Consider the following 18,458-nt stretch of genomic DNA (forward strand, 5'->3'; position numbering starts at 1 on the left):
TTAGCCTACTTTCATTATTGATTCATTTCTAGATCAATCAATTAGTTGTTTGGTCCATAACTAGTCAGAAAATGTTGAAAAATGTAGATAACTGTTTCCCAAAACCCAAACTGACTTCCTCAAATGTCTTATTTTGTCCTGATCAACAGTTCACAACACAAAGATATTTAGTTTATTATCACATATGACTAAAGAAACCAGAAAATATTCATATTTGAGAAGCTGGAACCAGAAACTTTGGACATTTTCTTCTTAAATGAATGACTCAAAATGATTAACCAATTATCAAAAGACTTGGCGATTAATTTAATAGTTGGTGACTCATCAATTACTCGATTAATCGTTGTAGCTTCTGATTGTCTGCCACAGTCGAGGTAAGGCAAGACATTTATATACAGTACCAGGCAAAAGTTTGGACACACTGCCCTATTTCCTTGAATTAGAAAGTGTGTCAAAACTTTTGACTGGTACTATATGAGCAGGTGGCACATGTACTGTGAGTGCTGTGAAGATTAGGTAAACGCACAGCAAATGGGTCAGTGAAATACTGATAGGATGTGAAGGCAGCATACTGATCTCATGGCCCCTTGTGTAAAGCGGAACCGGGTGCCCACGAGTTTATACTGCCCTATGGTCACGCGGTCGTTGAGGAAACCTAATTGACAATCTTATCAAAGGAAACAAATTCTTATTATTTTCTTTATTTCTGTTTCTTCTGTAGACCAATGTATTACAGGCAGGGGTTCCTCCTCACACATTCCAGTCACAGGTGGTTAGAGGGAGGACTGCATACCACCAGTAAGTCTGGCAGTGGGTGGCAATACTGAATGTATATATATGTGTGGGTGTGTGTGTGTGTGACAAGACGAGTCTGTGTTAAGCAATTTGTAGCTACTGTTACAGGAGGAAAAAAAAACATGATAATGTTTCAGTTGACTCGTGGTTGGAGCAAAGGTTGTAATGCCAAGAAGACAATACTTATGTCACTTTTTGTGGCATTTAATTGACACTCAAACCCAGCATATCGGATGTAAGGTCACTATAATGTTAATGACATGGAGTTTTGCAGTACAGTTTCCTTTTGAACCTAAGGAGAGTTCATGGGTCGTGACTTTGCTGACTTTACTGTGTGAGTAAATGCATGACAGTGCATGACATCTCTGTATCTGTCTTCATGTCTCATGTGGCAGCTGCACATCAGATAAACTGCAGGGCCTGTCCACACCATCCCAGACCCAGTTTTATGGTTGTGATATATGACCAACCCCCCATTAGCAGTGGTTCTCAAACTTTTTCACGTCAAGGACCTCTAAACTGACACAAATTAGTCTACGGACCCCTATTTGATAAGATTTTGTCCCGCAGGGTGAAAGACAGTGTATGAAACTCATGACTAAAACAGTCATTCATACATTCTGTCATTGTGTTACTTACAGATGATGAAAACCACTGAACCAGCATTTCACATGCAGTCATAGTGGCTGCTTCTTTCATATCACAGCAGTTTGTGCACTCCAGACACACTCTGACAATTCTCAAGTCTAAGTCTTACTGTTGGGGGTTGAATTACATAATCACAAATATATTATACCAACATCTGATTATATAATGAAAGTGAAAATAGCAAGGGGGAACTTTGAGTCTGGCACAGTTAGTAGTAAACAACATTTTTAGAGCGAGAAAAGAGAGGAAGACTGATTTTGTCAGGAGAAATACAACCTGCTGTGGTATTGGATTTAAAAACATACAACTGTAAGTACAGAGAGAATACTAAGGCTGTAGGAAAATACACACATACAGGAGATAAAAGCAGAGACGTCACAATATAAAATAACCCCAATTGTTTAACAGGAAGTATTATCTGAAAGTGGAAATGGCAAGAAAAGCGTGTCAGAGGAGTACAGTATGCAATCAGAATAAGAGGGTGTGAATCAGATACATGGGACGTGTCGTGTCAGTGATACTGAAATAATGTCAAGTTTGCCCCTGTGTCTCTGGCGTCTAAATTTGGAGCCGTTGGGTTAAGGACAGAGTTGGTACAGGGTATCTTCGTTACTGTTGCAGAAAGTTGATCCTCGGTCAGCAACAGGGGGAGGTTCCTCTCTGTTACAGTGGAGAGCAAGGAAGAAAAAAAAACCTCCCCCACCCCCGATACCCTAAAGTGAACCGGTCTCTGCTAGTCTGACCGACCGCCCTCAGTCTTAAACCTCTCGTCGTCGTGCCACTCTGATGGCATGGGGACTGGCTGAGACTGGTTTTTGCAAAAAGTGACACTGAACACAACTCACACATACATCTCAGCGCTTTATGTTAGAAACATATAAGAGAGGAAAGCCACCCCAAAGGACAGCAGAATAGCCGACTCCACTGGACAGGATCGGTTCTTTGCTTCAGGACACAACAGGATGAAATGAGTTGGAACAAAATTCAAACTAATCTCCTGTTGGACGTCATCAGAACACTTAAAGCTCCTGGCAACCTCTGACCTCAATCTCAAATAGCTCTATTATCACCGTCCTTCATCCTCTATCGCCTACGTCTCTTTCCTCAATTATCTCATTTTCACCCTTTTAACCACAGTCAGCTTTTAAATCAGTGATGTCTCTGAACTGGAGCCATGTCATGTTTTTTTTTTCTTTTTGTATTTTTACTCATGCTTGTCTCCTTACAGTCAGAGATCTGGGGTCATGTTGGGTCAAAGCAATTTTGATCAGACCTCTTATGAGCAACAAAAATAGACCTCAGTCCTACAGCACATGTAGCAAAAGGGCACTGTCTGGTCTCTTATTAGTGTTGTGTAATGCTCATTTTATTATAGATAGATTGATACATAGATAAATAGATAGATAGATAGATATTGTATGTGATATTTTTATACAGTAGCCTACATACAGTATGTGTGGATTGATCTCACACTGACAGCAGTAGTACTTCATCTGTCCTGTAGATGGTGACAGCAAACCAGAGGAAGTTAAATTGTAGAGCAGCTGTCTTATTTTTTTCTGACTGTGACAAATTGTACTTTAATAAAAAACAGACAAAAACAGCACATTGGTGACAAAGACAGGGTCAAACTTTCTTTTAATACTTGCCTTTAAGGATACTTGAATTACTGTTCATGTCTCAGCATAATATTTCTACCACATTTATCTGCTTTATATTTGCTCTCTTAATATAGTGTAAAATGTATGTCGAGCTCCTCTCTATGTACTACCACTGTTTATTACTTCAGAGACTCAAGAGTAACTAAAATTGAAATTAGATTCTGAATGAATAAATAAATGGCAACTGGTGCTTTTCTATACCAAGCTATGACACTGCTACCACCATTGTGTATGATAAAATACTGTAGCGGCTATTTGTCCATAATCTGAATCAAACTTGAACTCAAAAGGCCACTGATGCACCAGGATGAGGATGTGATATACACAGTCAAAAGACGTTGATAGTCCAAACAATGTTTTTGCGTTTTCTTGAGGTGTATTTATCAATTGAAGCAGTTAAGCAAGCAAACAAAAGATATAAGGAAAGCAAAGTGCCTGTTGTCTCTCTTGCTCTGGTTAAAAATAAAAAATAAAAAATAAATCATAGACCCGCCCAGATGCATGCTGGTCCTATACCTGCCTACATATCACTTGAGGCACATTTAGTGTTCCTCAGTTCTCATAAAGCAAAACAAAATGACATAAAATAAAACAACTGTAAATTTGATATGATAGCTAAATAAATTACTAATAATCTAAATAAGGTAAATACTACATCCAGAATAAATAAATAATAAATAAATTTTTAATAAATTATAAATATCTCCTACATATACTACTACTACCACATCTGCTGCTAATAGGTAAATAATAACCTTCATTATCATAGATATGTTTCAATTTGTTCATAGTATATTTTATTATTCCCACAGTGAACCCACTAACACCAGACATATAAGACAAAACATAAAATATATTGACAATAACACCTCTGCCAACACCCCAATCCCACCAACCCAGACATCAACATCTACAACACCACAAATAATTACAACAAACATGCCCAGTCAATGCTCTGCAACAAAAACAGATCCCAGGCAAGACCAGAAAACTCTCTGATGCCATACAAAAAAAAGGCAGTATGTAATAGCCCCAAAAGGATACAACACCATACTACAAAAGAAGAGAAAAAATAACAAAATAGAGAAAAAGTCAAAGAAAAAGTCAATTACCTCTACAACAAACCCTCACATTTTCTATTAATCCGTTGATCTTCTTTAATATATAATTAAGAGTCTGATACATATAAAAGAAAATTTGGTAGGCAGTTAATCAATCCTGCAATCCTGGTACATGATTTAAATTTCCTTTAACTTCCACTCATTATATAATAGTTATAATAAAATGTCCGTATCCTGTGTTGTTATTGTTAGGTTGAAACTGTAACTATCACGGATCCCGTACTTCCTAATACTTTGCGCGCGCGCCCCCGGGAACGCGGATTCCCAGCCAAATTCTCGGGAGCGCGCGCGCGACGAAGGGGCGGGGCCGCGCGGAATCAGCACAGGCAGGGATGAGAAAGTTGTCCCGGATATTTACCTAACTCTACCTGGCTCTTCCGACGCGCCCCGTCCCGAGCTCTTCACAGCGGGCCAGTCTGAGGAATATGATCCGTCTCTGAAACGGGACGACTGAGGTACAAGTGACTTTTCTTTCTCTTTCCCAAAAAAAAAGAAAAAAAAGAAAAACATTCACTTGTGCAAGTTGTAGTTACGAGCACCGCTTGAAGGAAAGTTTGCCAGAGTGCTGTGTGTGTTCCTCCTTTTGGGTGTAGCTGCAGAAAAAGTCCAGGTTGTCAACAGGTTCCTTGTTCGCGCTGTGGTTCAAAGTACAGCAGGGACACAGCAGAGCTTATCGACAGGCTGGGACAGTCGGAAAACAGAGAAATATATGGGCCTTTTACTTTGAGATAGGCCTTATGTGCACGTTTGGTGGAGCTGTAGAGACGAGGCTGCAGATTTGACCTTTAACATCTATATTGGGTGTTGTACAGGTTAGGTTGTAGCAGAAAGGGGATTAGTAGGTGTTAAAAGCATTACAAACTCAGAGAACTAAAGCTTTAATGGCCGCGTGTGTAAGAAACTGTCGTGGGTACAAACCTCAACATATCAGAAGTAGATGCAAAAATGCAAAACACCCAGTGAAGTCATAGTCTACATGATACTTAATCCACTTTTAAGATGTTGCATTTACTTGTAAATTCATTAGAGGCCTGCCTGTGAGGAGGCTATTATGGAAAACAAGTCATCAAACTGGGAACAGCTCTGTTTTTAATATATTCAGAGTGTGTCACTGTGTTCAAACATTAACTCAAACACTGTGTGTCCTTTCAGAAACAGTGTGTCACAGACCAGCCTGGATCTATTAACCGTTCACCTGGAAACCAAGGCAGGTCTCATGTACGTACATACACCTGCATGCAAAGTTATTGGCTTTAAGTGCATGCATGCATTAGTGTGTGTGTGTGTGTGTGTGTGTGTGCGTGCGTGTGTGTGTGTGTGTGTGTGTGTGTGTGTGTGTGTGTGTGTGTGTGTTTGTGTACAGCTGTGCTTCCAGCAGCCGGTGTTACACTGTATTTGGTGACCCGTCAGATTCTGTGACTTGCAGTGTTGGAAGAAGTACTCAGATCCTTTACTGAAGTAGAAGTAGCCTGACAATGTAGAAATATTTCATTACAAGTAAAAATCCTGCATTTAAAGCTAAATTTACTTAAAGTATTGAAGTAAAAGTACTACTTTTGCAGAAAATCAGACTGTGACTGATATCTCAAAATGCTGCTTATGCACTGACTCATCAATATTAATGATGTATTTTGTTAAATGTATTTAATTTATCAGATGCCTTTACTTATCTGAGTACTTCCTCCAACACTGTAGGTCACAGAATCAGATGGGTCACCAAATACGGTGTAACACCGGTCTGTTGTAGCACTGTAGATGGGCGTGCTCAGCTCTCAAAATGTTTAACATTCTTATCATTCAGCTGCCTGCGAAAAGGCGGAGAGACGCAGAGGGAGAGCAGCAGGGAAAGGGAAGAGACATGTTCAGACCCGGGCCAAATAATAAGGGATTACACAAATACACACAGTCACTCCTTCGCATTCATGGTGCATTACTCACTGCAGCCCGATGCTCCATCCAGCACATACATTACTCACCACACAATGTCATCCTGAGGGAGGTGCTTTCATTGGAAGACAACAGGCTGGAAACATCTGACACTGTTTTTGTGGTTGTGTGCGTTTCCAGGTCCCCTCTCGGTGACGAGCCACGGGCAGGGTGTTTGTCTTGAGAGGGAGGCAGAGTTACCGTGGTAACAGACATGCCAAAACCGGACCTGCTCTGCCTAGTTCAGCTGCTGGACGGCACTATCGAGACCTTCAGAGTCGACGTGCGTAACACACACAGGCACACACACACACGCGCACACAGAGTTTCCTGTCTGTTATTGAGGAGATCATATGTTGCTCCTATCTGTCTCTGTGCTCTGCTAATGATTGTACTGTCAGTGAATGATATGGTGACAAACTATTCTTCCCTATTTCCCATCGATCCACATCTCTTGTTCAACACGGCGACCTTGTTTTGAAGGACAAGCTCACCTACTGCAGCTTTACAGTGCTTGTCACACTTGGGAACCTTTTTACATCATCAGCATATCATGTCGTACAGCAGCCTGACAGCCGTATTCATGTGCGCTCACATGCGTACACACATTCAGTAAGGCAATCACAATATTGGTTTCTAGGACGGCAGCTGTGCAGCATCTTTATGTGAACTGTGGGAGAGCAGGGAGAGTGCTGTGATTGTAATGTGCAGGATTCCAATGTTAAACTCCCCATTACTCTCGTTATAAGGCTCTTGTGTTTCTTGATTATTGATGAGGTTTTTGTTTTTTACAGAGAAAGATAAGCAAGCAAGCCCAGTTTAGTTAGGTTTTCGCTGTGTTTTATGTCCCCACGCAGCAAAAATTGGTATGTTTCCTGAAGCAAGATTGCACTGTTCATCAGAGTTTACAGTAAACAGGGTCCTTTCGTGATTAGAAGAGCTCACAATTTGCTTCCAATAACAGAAAGTGAAAAGGGGAGAGAATATAAAAGAGCTGCAGGGTATCCCATGGAGTGATTAATAAAACAATAAATATTTAAACAACAGAGTTTTGCACTGCAGATGGTCTTTTATAAATCAGATTTTTACCTGGATAAATGCTTTATTAATTGGTTTTGTCTGATTTAAAACCATTAATATATGAAGTATATTGAAGTATCCCTTTCTACAGTATATCTTCACAGATTATTTACTGTACACATACGAATAAGCCATCCTTAAATGTCACTCAAAGTCTTGGCTCTGGGAATAATGTTGTTTGTTGTTTCCATCTTTCAGAAGCAGGATGAAGGTGTGGTTCTGTTGGACCTAGTATGTGACCACCTGGGCCTGCAAGAGAGGCAGCTCTTCAGTCTGCAGATCAGAGAATCCAGCACAGCCATTGCCTCAGTCACAGCCAACACACACTCTCCTGTGAGCTCACTGTTCATCTGCTGCACATTTGGGCCGAGATTGTAATATATTGCACTCGCTGATTGCTATTTAGAAGATGATAACCACAGGCTATGCTTACATAAATGCTTTTTTTTTTTTAAGCCCCAGGTACCCATTATACTTAATAATTTTCAAATTCAAATAAGCTTTATTGGCATGACAGATTAGAAGCCTATATTGCCAAAGCAGTAGACATGATTAGCAATAAATATACAATAATATGCATCTCTTTCTCTCAGAGATGGTTGGAGCCGGAGAAACCCTTGAAGAAGCAGATAAAAGGTATGTGATCTGTTCTGGCTCCAGGGAATTTGTTGTCTTTACCTTGACTTCACTTGTCAAATACATGTTTTAATCTTTTGTTTAAAATATGTTTTGATAGTTTGAGGTTTACTTTCAACCATAAAGTATGTGCCATTTGTGACATGATGAAATTTCCCTGCAGGTCTTGCATCTCCCTTTTATCTGAACTTCAGAGTGCGGTTCTTCATGTCTGATCCCAACTCTCTGCAGCATGAGCAGATAAGGTGAGTATACGTGCTTTTCCTCTTTGTGTGTTTTTGTAGAGGTCATATGTAAGTAGTTATTAATATGGAGAAACTACATGTCACAGAAAGTAATTTATGCAGCTGTTATGAATAAAAATGAAGTTTTTACCTATTGAATTTTAAGACATTTTTACATTTATTTAATGTTTGGCTCACTCAGGCCAAAAAAGAAAAGAAATTCTTCTTTTGTGATACTGTGCATGAGCGTGAGAAAATACCAATTTGTTAAACCACTTAACAAAGAGAGAGATTTCTGCAGTACATAGACAGTACAGGCGTGGGGTGGTAAAGTTCCTTTTGTCTCGTCCCTGCAGGCACCTGTACTTCCTCCAGATCAGGAGTGACATTAGAGATGGACGGTTAGTTCATACACAAACACACACACACGCTAGCCCAAACACAACCACCCATCTACTTGTGCACAGTTTGTGTATATCTGTTACAGTGTGTAATTATGGAGTATAATTGCAGGCTGCAGTGCCCGCTGAGTGCAGCTGTAGTGCTGGCCTCTTATGCTGTGCAGTGTAAGTCAGCTTCTCATCTCTTCCTAGAGAAACAAATGATTAATGACTTAATAATAACTTGTGTGTGTAATTATTCCTGTTGAGGATGCTCTCAATAAGCAGCAGCTCCATTACAGAACCCCCAGATATCAGTATATGTGCATGTGTGATACTCTCTTTCTATCGCCTGTAGCGGAGCTGGGGGATCACTGTCCGTCCCGACTCCCTGGTTACCTGTCGAAGTGCCACTTCATCCCTGAACAGGATGAAGATTTCCTGTCTAAAGTGGAGGATTTGCATCCACAGCACAAGTAACGCAGATCATCCTACCTATTTGCCATTCAAAAACACTTCTGCAGTTGGTTCTTGTTTTTGTACATGACTCTCTGCGGCTGTGCGTGTGTGTGTTCCCAGGGGCCTGAAGCAGAGTGAGGCAGAGCTTTGTTTCCTCAACACAGCGCGCACGCTGGAGTTGTATGGAGTGGAGCTACATGCTGCCATGGTATTGTAGTTGCTACAATTAAATGTACAATTTCCTGCTCCAGTTTAACTTCCTCTGTATCCTTTTTATTCCTTTCATGTATGACACCTTTTGTCATTTCCTGCCTTTCTTTCTCAGGACACCAACAATGCCCCTCTGATGGTGGGTTTGGCATCAAGTGGTGTTGCAATATTCTGTAATATGATTTGTTCCAGTTTCTTCCCCTGGTGAGTGTTGATCCCACTAATTAGATCATTTGTTTCTATATTTTCTAAGTCTTCAACCAATTATGTTCTTCCCATGTAGGGGGAACATCATCAAGATTTCATTTAAGAGGAAACGCTTCCTTATACATCTGAAACGTAAACATGTGAGTCCCTTTTTACCTTTTTATTTGTCCTTAATAGTTTTAAGAGGCTCTGCACAGATCTTTGGTTTAATTGGTCTACACTCTTGGCTCTTAAAGTTATTGAAAGTTTGCACAACTTGCTCAACTTTTTCTGATAGTCTTTTGGTTCAGCTGTGATATAATTATAGGTAAAATATAAAAAGTCTAATTTTCTTTGTGTGACATAAGAATTTATGCACAATTTATGACATATTTTTCAACAAAAACATCTCAGCATGATGTGAATATTGTATTGATTTAAAGTTTTGTATCCACACTTTCTGCAGGTTTTCTCTGTGTTTTTTTATGTGTGGCGAGCAATAAATCATTTGTAATTAATGTGAGCTCAGGCAGTTTTATTGTATTTCCGGCAACAACTGCATCCTGAGCAGCTTAAGTTGCACAACAGCGATGATGTAACCTCGAATGTTGGCGCTACAACGAACATCAGCATTACAAAACAAAACAGTACAAAGAATGTAAACTCGCTCTGTTGCAGGGGGAGACCCAGGACTGTGTGGTGTCTCTCCTTCTACCTTGCCCCAAGACCTGCAAGAACCTGTGGAGGTCCTGTGTGGATCATCACTCCTTCTTCAGCTCCAGCCGGACTGCCAGGAGCCCTAGACACAACAACAGCACAGTTCAGTCCTACAGAAAGCTGATAACGCAGCACCTGGGCCTGGGACACAGTAAAACTGAAAGGTGAGCCTGTGCTTGTTTATATATATTCATACATTCTTGTTATGAGTACTGAACTTTTCCATATTTATCTTGTTTTTTCTTCATAATTTGCAGTGGTCCGGTGTGCCAGCGTGTAGTGGGAGGGATGGTGTGGAACCCAGTCCTGCGGAGATCAATTTCATCAGAGCATCTCGAGACTAAGAGTCTGCCCTCCAGATCCCCCCCAACCACCCCCAACTGGTACGACCCGCAGCATCCGCGCCAGCTGTACTGAGCTGCTACATGTTTTGTCGTCAGCTGCATTCAGACATAAATCCAACGTCACTCTACCTTTCTTGATCTCGGACTGTGTTCAGTCATTTCACAAAACCTTAAACTCACCTGAGCAGAACCTAACCGACTGCTGTTTTGTCTCTCTGGCAGGCGAAGTCCACGAGTTCGCCACGGCATCCGTAAACCTCGCCCATCCTCCATGGAACTGAGCAATGATCTGAAGGACATGTCAGAGGGGGAGGATGTCTTCTACACATACAGGGCCTCCGTCAGCAGCAGCAAGGACAGCGAGGGAGACGCCTCGCCACATCAGTCAGTATCAGTTAGAACAGAAATGGTGTCTATCTCTACATCTTAGGCTCTTTTCTCTCAATTCAATGGGATTTGCTGACATGATGTGTGTTAGATTATTTTTATGTTGACATTTGGGGCAATTTTCGAAGTGATAGAGCCACATTTTAAGGTGTAAGACATATAAGTTAAAAAAACTTATATGTCAACTGTTGTCACCAAATTGTCTGAGACATAACTTATTATGTTAATTTCATGAGTTGGCCAATCTACTAAAAGAAACTCTGGGCTGTTGTCTTGTTAATAAGCATTTTGCATGCTGCTCTCTGTACTAGTTTCACTCGGCCAAAGATGGTCTATTTGAGAAAGAATAATATTTTGATGTGTGGAAAAATTGAAGGTTGACAAATTTGTGATTATTTGTACAAACTTATTGTGGTTTCTTTTTTATCACAATCACAATATTGGTTGAAAAAAAAAAATCACAATGAAATATTTTTCCCAATCATTCAGCCCTAACATGTGTTGTCAGAGCATTCATGTTAACCAAAGGGGGAGAAACAATTATGATATGACAGTAGGCAGAATTATATTATGATCACATGATGTGCGAGTCATCTTTTTGACCTACAGTTAGGATGAAAAATAAAAAAATGAAAAATTTAATTCATCTCTTTCAGCCTCTCCGGCACGTACAGCCGAGGGCCAGATGAGATTTTGTTGCAAGCTGATGACAGTATAGGAGAGGAGGACGGTGACAACAACTCACTCTACCACAACAAGGTCAGTTATCATAATTAAATGTGTTAGTGTGTGGATGTGCTTTCGTGCACAGTATGTGTTTGTGTGCCTTCATTGTGGGTACTTGCGTGTGTGCAGGGTGCCCCCGGCGACGGTGACCTGCTGCTAATACGCATTGCCCCAGACCATGAGGGCAAGTTTGGCTTCAATGTTAAAGTGAGTCTCTTTTACGTTCTCTCTGTGTCTCTTACACATACCACACAGACAAAGGTTTTATTCATTTTTTTATTTACACACAATATGCTTGTTTTGTCACTCCCCCACTGTTGCTCCATTTATGTGATTTCTCAACTCCTCCTAGGGTGGGGTGGACCAGAAGATGCCTCTAGCCATATCCCATGTTAAACCTGACTCTCCAGTAAGAACAAACTCTCATGTGTTTGTGTTATGACTCCATGCTGAGTCAAAATAACTTTGATGATGAAATATAAGTATGGTACTGACTCATGGGTTGATGAGTGAGGCTTTAAATGACGAAATGATGAATTGTTTGTAGGCAGGTCGATGTGAACCGAAACTCCTGGAGGGAGACCTGGTGGTGCTCATCAACGGTCGAGACATTTCTGAACATACTCACGACCAGGTTGTCATGTTCATACGAGCCAGTAGGGAGTCGCACTCCAGAGAGTTGGCGCTGCTCATCAAACGTAAAGGTTTGTGTGTGTGTGTGTGTGTGTGTGTGTAACAGAGATAAAAGCGCTGAAACAGCATGTGATCCAAATGTGTACTGTGGCATATCACTGTGAATATGCATCATATCCTTGAACGTCCTTGTGTTCCAGGTCCTGGCCGGGTGGCACCCCTGCTGCAGTTACCTCCTGCCCTCACGCTCACCAGCCAATCACAGGGAGACAAGCCGCAGTCACCTGGCCATTCGGAGCGGGTCACGACACTTGAGGAATCAATGAGACAGCTGGAGAGAGGAATACAGTCTGGCACACTCTGCTTCCACTTTGAGGTATTTAAGAATGCAGGTGGAAGCTTAACAGTGGATGGGCATTTAAAAGTGTATTTATACAGCATTACACCCAAATGCACGAATTTGTCTTTATTTAAAGCAGGATTTAGTCCCACTGAGTTAAATGCGGCATCATAATGAGTCTTTTAAATGCTGCTTTTGGGACAGATGTTGCCTCTAATCTTCACTTGGACTGCTGACAATCTAAAACAAGGATGCCGTGACTGGCCTGGAATGTAGTTTTTGTTTGTGTACGTTGCCGTGGGTGTTCATGCGCATGTGTGTGTTTGTATGCTTGTAATTTCTAGAATTTATACAGGAGGAAGCCCGGCCTGACGCTAAACTGCGCTCGGCTCCCTGAGAACATGGACTTAAATCGATATAAGGATGTTTTACCTTGTAAGTGCTGCTTATTCTGACTGCCTGTAGCGCCCCCCCAAGCTCTGTGCTACCATGTCTAACCTTGATCTGGTACTCACCGCTGTGGCACCTCGTGAAATTTAATTGGGCTAAGCCTGCTGTACATCGACAGCCCTGTTATGACCCTCACACGCTGCTGTCCTACTCTCCTTTCTAGATGATGCTACCAGAGTGGTGCTCCAGGGCCAGGAGGACTACATCAACGCCAGCCACATCACGGTGCGCATCCTTGATATGGATCTGTGTGTCTTGTCCCTGTCTGACATTTAATGTAAACTCATCCTCTGTGTGTGTGTTTGTGTGTGTGTGTGTGTTTGTCTGTTTCTTAGGTGGCGCCCCCAGTGTCTGGTTTGTGTTTACGTTACATTGCAGCTCAGGGTCCGTTGCCGCAGACCTGCACTCACTTTTGGAAGACTGTTTGGGAGCAACAGTCACACACGATCATCATGCTTACAACTCTGACAGAGAGGGGACGGGTATACATATTTCTACACGTTCATAATGTAAACATTTATCCACATTTATCCAGGAATGAACATGAGTAAACAGCCGCGGAAACACTTGAAATCACACAGCTCAATATCAGCGATGTATTAACACAGTGATTACTGCAGCAGCAGCACTTCTAGCAGATAATTACATGCTGTTTCATGTTTTATTTGATATGTGATTAATGTAATTAGAGAGGATTGGCGGTGATGTTTACTGACAAAAATAATCAATTGACACAGTTGTGAGTAATTACAGGGTTTCACAGTGTAGAGAATGGCTAAATGTAAAGTGTGAGCTGGATGCTAACAAGATAAATAATTTGAGGATGAAGACACATCCAGACAGAGGCAGCGAGATATCAAGGTCTCATTGAATGAAGCTGTCTCTGTCTCAGTTTGCCTGTTGCTTGGTAACCAGATGCTCTCATTAATTGATAATTTTCCTGATATTCGTCAAGTGCCCTGGCTTTCTCTCTACTTGAGGATCACACACACACACATCTTCACATACACACACACTACACCACACACACACATACACACACACACACAAATTGACAATCAGTTCACATCCTGCTCCTGATGAATTGCCTTTGTTCCTCAGGCTGCCGGGTGGAACAAACCACGCTGTTGAATATGAGTTTGATTTCAAGAGAGCAGAGCACAGCCGATGTAGCAGAAGTAGTAAATTGTATCCTGACTGATGACTCATGTCAGAAGTAATATAATTTGTTGGTGATGTCATACACTTTGCAGACCAAGTGCCACCAGTACTGGCCGCATCCGCCGGAAGCGAAGGATTACGGACACATGCGGGTGAAGTGTCACTCGGAGGAGTGTAACCTGGCGTATGTGACGCGGCAGTTCACTCTGACTCACACGCAGGTACAGTAGCAACCTCACAGCAGGGCGTTAGAGGTAACACCTGCTTTCATAACCGCGTGAACCATGAGCAAAGCATGACCACAGTGACACAACACAGAGCTTTTTTTGTTTGTATGTTTACAGTGGCATGTGCCATGTCTGTGCCATATGCCACATAACAGAGCTCGCCACAGGAAATAGCCTTTCCTGGCAAACTAACTAACATACAGTCGCTTCCGTGTGGGTGGATAGGTGTGTGTGTGCGCGTAGGTGAGCAAGTGCATTTGTGTGTATTGACAAATGTTGTGGTACACAGGTGTTGATTTGTTTTGTTACAGAGAACTTTATGTGGTGGAGTCTAAAACACTTTCTATGGTAGATAATCAGATCAAATGAGCTGTTTTCCGCATTAACTTCCATGGCAAGCAGGTGAATAAACAGATAATGCTCAAGGAGGCATGAAGTATGAACGCACACACATGCATACACAAATACTGCTGTGTGGGCCCATCTGTTCCTCTGGCGGAGCGAGTTAATCCCTGCATGGAGTCACAGGCCACATGCCCATAACTCTAAACTCAGCCATTCTCTTCCCCGCCTTCTTTTTTTTTTTTTTCCAGCTCTGGTCTTTTCCTCTATTCTCTCTCTCCAACTCCGCCTGTTTTTTTCTGATTTCATCTCACTGTGTTGCTCTGTATTTGCTAATCTCAGTGTCAACTACGGGTCACGTGCAGTTTTGCCCTGCTCACCTGCTCTGTTTTTCCACTACACCCTCTGCGGTTTTTGTTTACTGAATAATGTCAGTGTGTGTAAGCCCGCAGTACGTCTCATGTGGGTGATTTATTTCCCAAATGTTACATGTTTATCATTTTAAATACAGGTTATCCAACTTTAATTCTCCTGTGTGTGTGTGTGTGTGTGTGTGTGTGTGTGTGTGTGTGTGTGTGTGTGCATGCTTAGCTGGGTGAGGAACGTGCAGTCACACACCTGCAGTATGTTGCGTGGCCGGACCACGGTGTACCCGATGACCCTTCAGACTTCCTGTTGTTCATCAGCTCAGTCAGGGAGAGAAGGAGAGGTGAAGAGCCACTAATGGTACACTGCAGGTAACACACACACACACACACACAAACTAATTGAACACTGCTTGCACCTACTGTACTCCCTTCTACTGTACACTTAATGCTTTGTTTGTTTTGAATTACTCTTTCAGCGCTGGGATTGGACGGACAGGTGTTCTGATCACCATGGAAACGGCTCTGACTCTGTTGGATCAGGGTCGGCCGGTGTTCCCGTTGGACATTGTCAAAACACTGAGAGATCAGCGAGCCATGATGGTTCAGACCACGGTACAGAGAAACAGAACAAGGCTTTATACTAAAAAAAACTCTGCTTGTATTTGTTAAATGCTACTTTTTACCGTAATGATTGATCTCCTTGTTTCTGTGGTTACCTGTAGCTTGAGGGATGTTGTAGCTTCACTCCATGTTTTCTAAATATCTTGAACAAGACAAGCTTTTAATTATTACAAGATGCAGCTGATTTTTTTCATCTACCTTTTGACTAAAATGTGTGTACTTTGCACCTTATTTTAGCTGTTTCCCTCAGCTTAAAGGTTTGAAACAGGGCAGGATTGTTTTAATCTCTTTTCCTGTTTTTTTTTTTTTTTTTTTTACGTTTCATTTTTTGTCTAATATCATCGACTCATACCTACTCTTGGTTCAATTATTCAGTAAGAGCTTTTTAAAAGCATGTACAAATTCACCAATTTGTTTTTTAATCTTTTATTAGGCACACTGTAATCAGTTAGCACTTCCAGAAATGTGTTTAATAGAATTGAAGGAAAGTGATTTGCTTTCTTGAAGATTGGAAAAATGAATCACACAAAGTTCCCTGAAAATATCATGTAAAAATCCACAGGACTTTTCAGAAGGGAGAGGAGACTCACTGTGAACAGAATTACTAACGTCACTGTTTGTGACATCTGTGGGTTCCTTCATTTATTCATAGTTTGTTTGCCACAGAGTCACACTGATGGCTGATGAGCAGGCAGGCTGAGGTTGAAAGTCTTTGCTTTGTGGCACCTCAGTGGTAGTTATCGAGGGAGAGGAAAGTATTACTCGTTGCCTTGAGAGGAGGTGGTGCTGGGAGTATGGCAGCCCTCCAATCAGAAGCCTGCTTCTAGGCCACTGCTGCTACCACTGTCACCCCTATTTTGAAAGGAGATCTGGTCCCTCGGGCTTCTTCTCTTTGATGTTTTTATGCTGATGGAACACTTCCTCAGGTTTCCCTCATATGTTTGTGTCCCAGTCATGGAAAACATGCGCAGTCAGAGGACATCCTTTCATGCTAAAGATGGCATGGGATGTTCCCTTTTTTTTGTTATTATGTTCGGAAGCATTTTATACTTTTAATAAACAGCGGACAGTGGAGGGATGACAGGAAATGAGGGGAAAGAGAGATGGGGAATGAAATGCGTCCAGCCGGACGTGAACCAGGGATGTTGCGGTTCATGGTCGGCGCCTTAATCCCTAGTCCACTGGCACACCCTATTCTGTATTTTTTCTTAATGTCAACGAGTCCCATGACATGTCTGTCTCAATACTCTCCAGCCAGCCTGTCTGTGGCACTCAGCCCCTTTTGTTCTTACTGAAGGCATAAAACTTCTTTAAAAGTGGGTCACAAATATATAGTTTCATTTTAAAAAAGCCCCAGTAATTTCCTGGGCATTGTAGTTTTTATTAAATGTTATTTAAACAGGATTACAATGTGCATTTGTTGGGGACTATTTTTAGCCGCAGATTAATACACATTTTGTCTGCTGGTGAGTATTTACGGCAGCACGATGGTGAACGATGGATCGACTCAAAATCAGTTCTAGTGCAGGAACATGTGACCCAAGTTTACGGGTGTTGCTTATTGATGGATTTTTAATAGTTTTGGATACCAATGAGTCACAGGAATAAGTTTTATCAGGCTTTGACTACACAGACAATGCATGTTAGTGTAATTAGTTCATTGCTGGTTTCTTCTTTTAAAGAGATTTATTGACAGCTTGCATTTCCCTTTAAAAAGACATCTGTTTTCCAATAACTAATAATCACTCTGTATGTTGTGTGTTTCAGTGTCAGTTCCAGTTTGTATGTGAAGCCATTCTGCGAGTCCACAAAGAGAAACAGGAGGGATCTACAGCGCCGTAGCCCAAATCAGTAACAGAACCAGAGCAGACGCACTTAACTGCTTCAGTCTCATCTCATAGAAAGTGACTTCCACAGAGGGACCAACAGTGCTAGAAGAGATTAACCTCTGTCATGCCTATGGGACTGGTACACAGACCGGATAATGAGAGTATAACTAGCGTCAGAGCACAGCCATCTGTGATCTGTGTAGGCAAGATCTAATGTGAGCATATGAATCTTACACCTAGTCTGCCTTAGTTTTTGCTGATAGTGCATTAAGCTTGTACAGGCTGCAGTCTCCTTATATTTATACAAATCTAATGTGAGCTGCTAATTTCTGTCCAAGAGGCCACTCAGGAGTGACGCCTCTACTTATTAAGCTACGTGTGCCTCAGACTGACGCCTTCCGGTCGATGGATTGAACAGGGCAGCGAAGGCAGACCAGGATCGTTATAATTTGTAGTTTATCTCTGTGTCCTAAGACGAAGAGCACGGCTGGGCTTTAGATCATGACAGCAGATACCGTTTGAGGTCAGTGTGGTGCAGCACCGCACGCCGACCGCCAGAGGAGCACCCAACCCACTTTTCATCACTCTTAAATTATTAAGACACTAAATAAACACACTGATTTCTACTCATGTGTCTGCTTTCTCCTTTCTTCTGATGCCGAATGCTGTCGATTAGATCATTAAATGATGATTTCTCTCTTTATATTGGCACACTGTAAAGCCATGATGGTATCCTATAGGTAAGGCAAGCCTCTCCTCTCCACTACGCTTCCTTGCAGAGTGAAGCTGCTCACTGGAGTGAAGAGTAGTCTGCTCATTTAACCTTCAGCTGAGTGCCTCTAAAGCTGGCATCATGTCAGTGCAACTATCTCAGCATCACAAATCAGCCCCGACTGCCTGGTTATGACAAAATATTGGCTTTAAGGAAGATCCTGTAATATTGCTGAGGACTGCAGTATCTGCAGATTTATGACGGTGATGATATTC

At 41.7% G+C, this 18,458-nt stretch overlaps 1 protein-coding gene across 3 annotated transcripts; it reads left to right on the plus strand.

The window, feature by feature from the left end:
* Nucleotides 1-653: 653 nt before the first annotated feature.
* Nucleotides 654-18,097, plus strand: ptpn3 (protein tyrosine phosphatase non-receptor type 3). Of its 3 annotated transcripts, none has more exons than XM_042424373.1 (27): nt 654-798; nt 5,378-5,443; nt 6,293-6,434; nt 7,430-7,564; nt 7,825-7,867; nt 8,031-8,112; nt 8,448-8,492; nt 8,605-8,657; nt 8,830-8,947; nt 9,051-9,138; nt 9,256-9,344; nt 9,424-9,487; nt 10,005-10,207; nt 10,301-10,426; nt 10,610-10,771; nt 11,431-11,533; nt 11,630-11,707; nt 11,853-11,909; nt 12,048-12,204; nt 12,334-12,509; nt 12,818-12,908; nt 13,087-13,148; nt 13,259-13,405; nt 14,177-14,305; nt 15,245-15,390; nt 15,498-15,633; nt 17,410-18,097. In XM_042424373.1, exons 3-27 carry the CDS (start codon nt 6,366-6,368, stop codon nt 17,482-17,484), a joined length of 2,634 nt encoding a protein of 877 aa, XP_042280307.1. In that variant the 5' UTR covers nt 654-798; nt 5,378-5,443; nt 6,293-6,365; the 3' UTR covers nt 17,485-18,097. The 3 variants fall into 3 exon arrangements, with proteins under 3 accessions (XP_042280307.1, XP_042280306.1, XP_042280308.1); XM_042424372.1 differs by lacking the exon at nt 654-798 and adding an exon at nt 4,520-4,680; XM_042424374.1 differs by lacking the exons at nt 654-798; nt 5,378-5,443 and adding an exon at nt 4,520-4,680.
* Nucleotides 18,098-18,458: the final 361 nt, after the last annotated feature.

This window comes from Thunnus maccoyii, chromosome 10, assembly GCF_910596095.1.
Source record: "Thunnus maccoyii chromosome 10, fThuMac1.1, whole genome shotgun sequence".
Classification (NCBI taxonomy): domain Eukaryota; kingdom Metazoa; phylum Chordata; class Actinopteri; order Scombriformes; family Scombridae; genus Thunnus; species Thunnus maccoyii.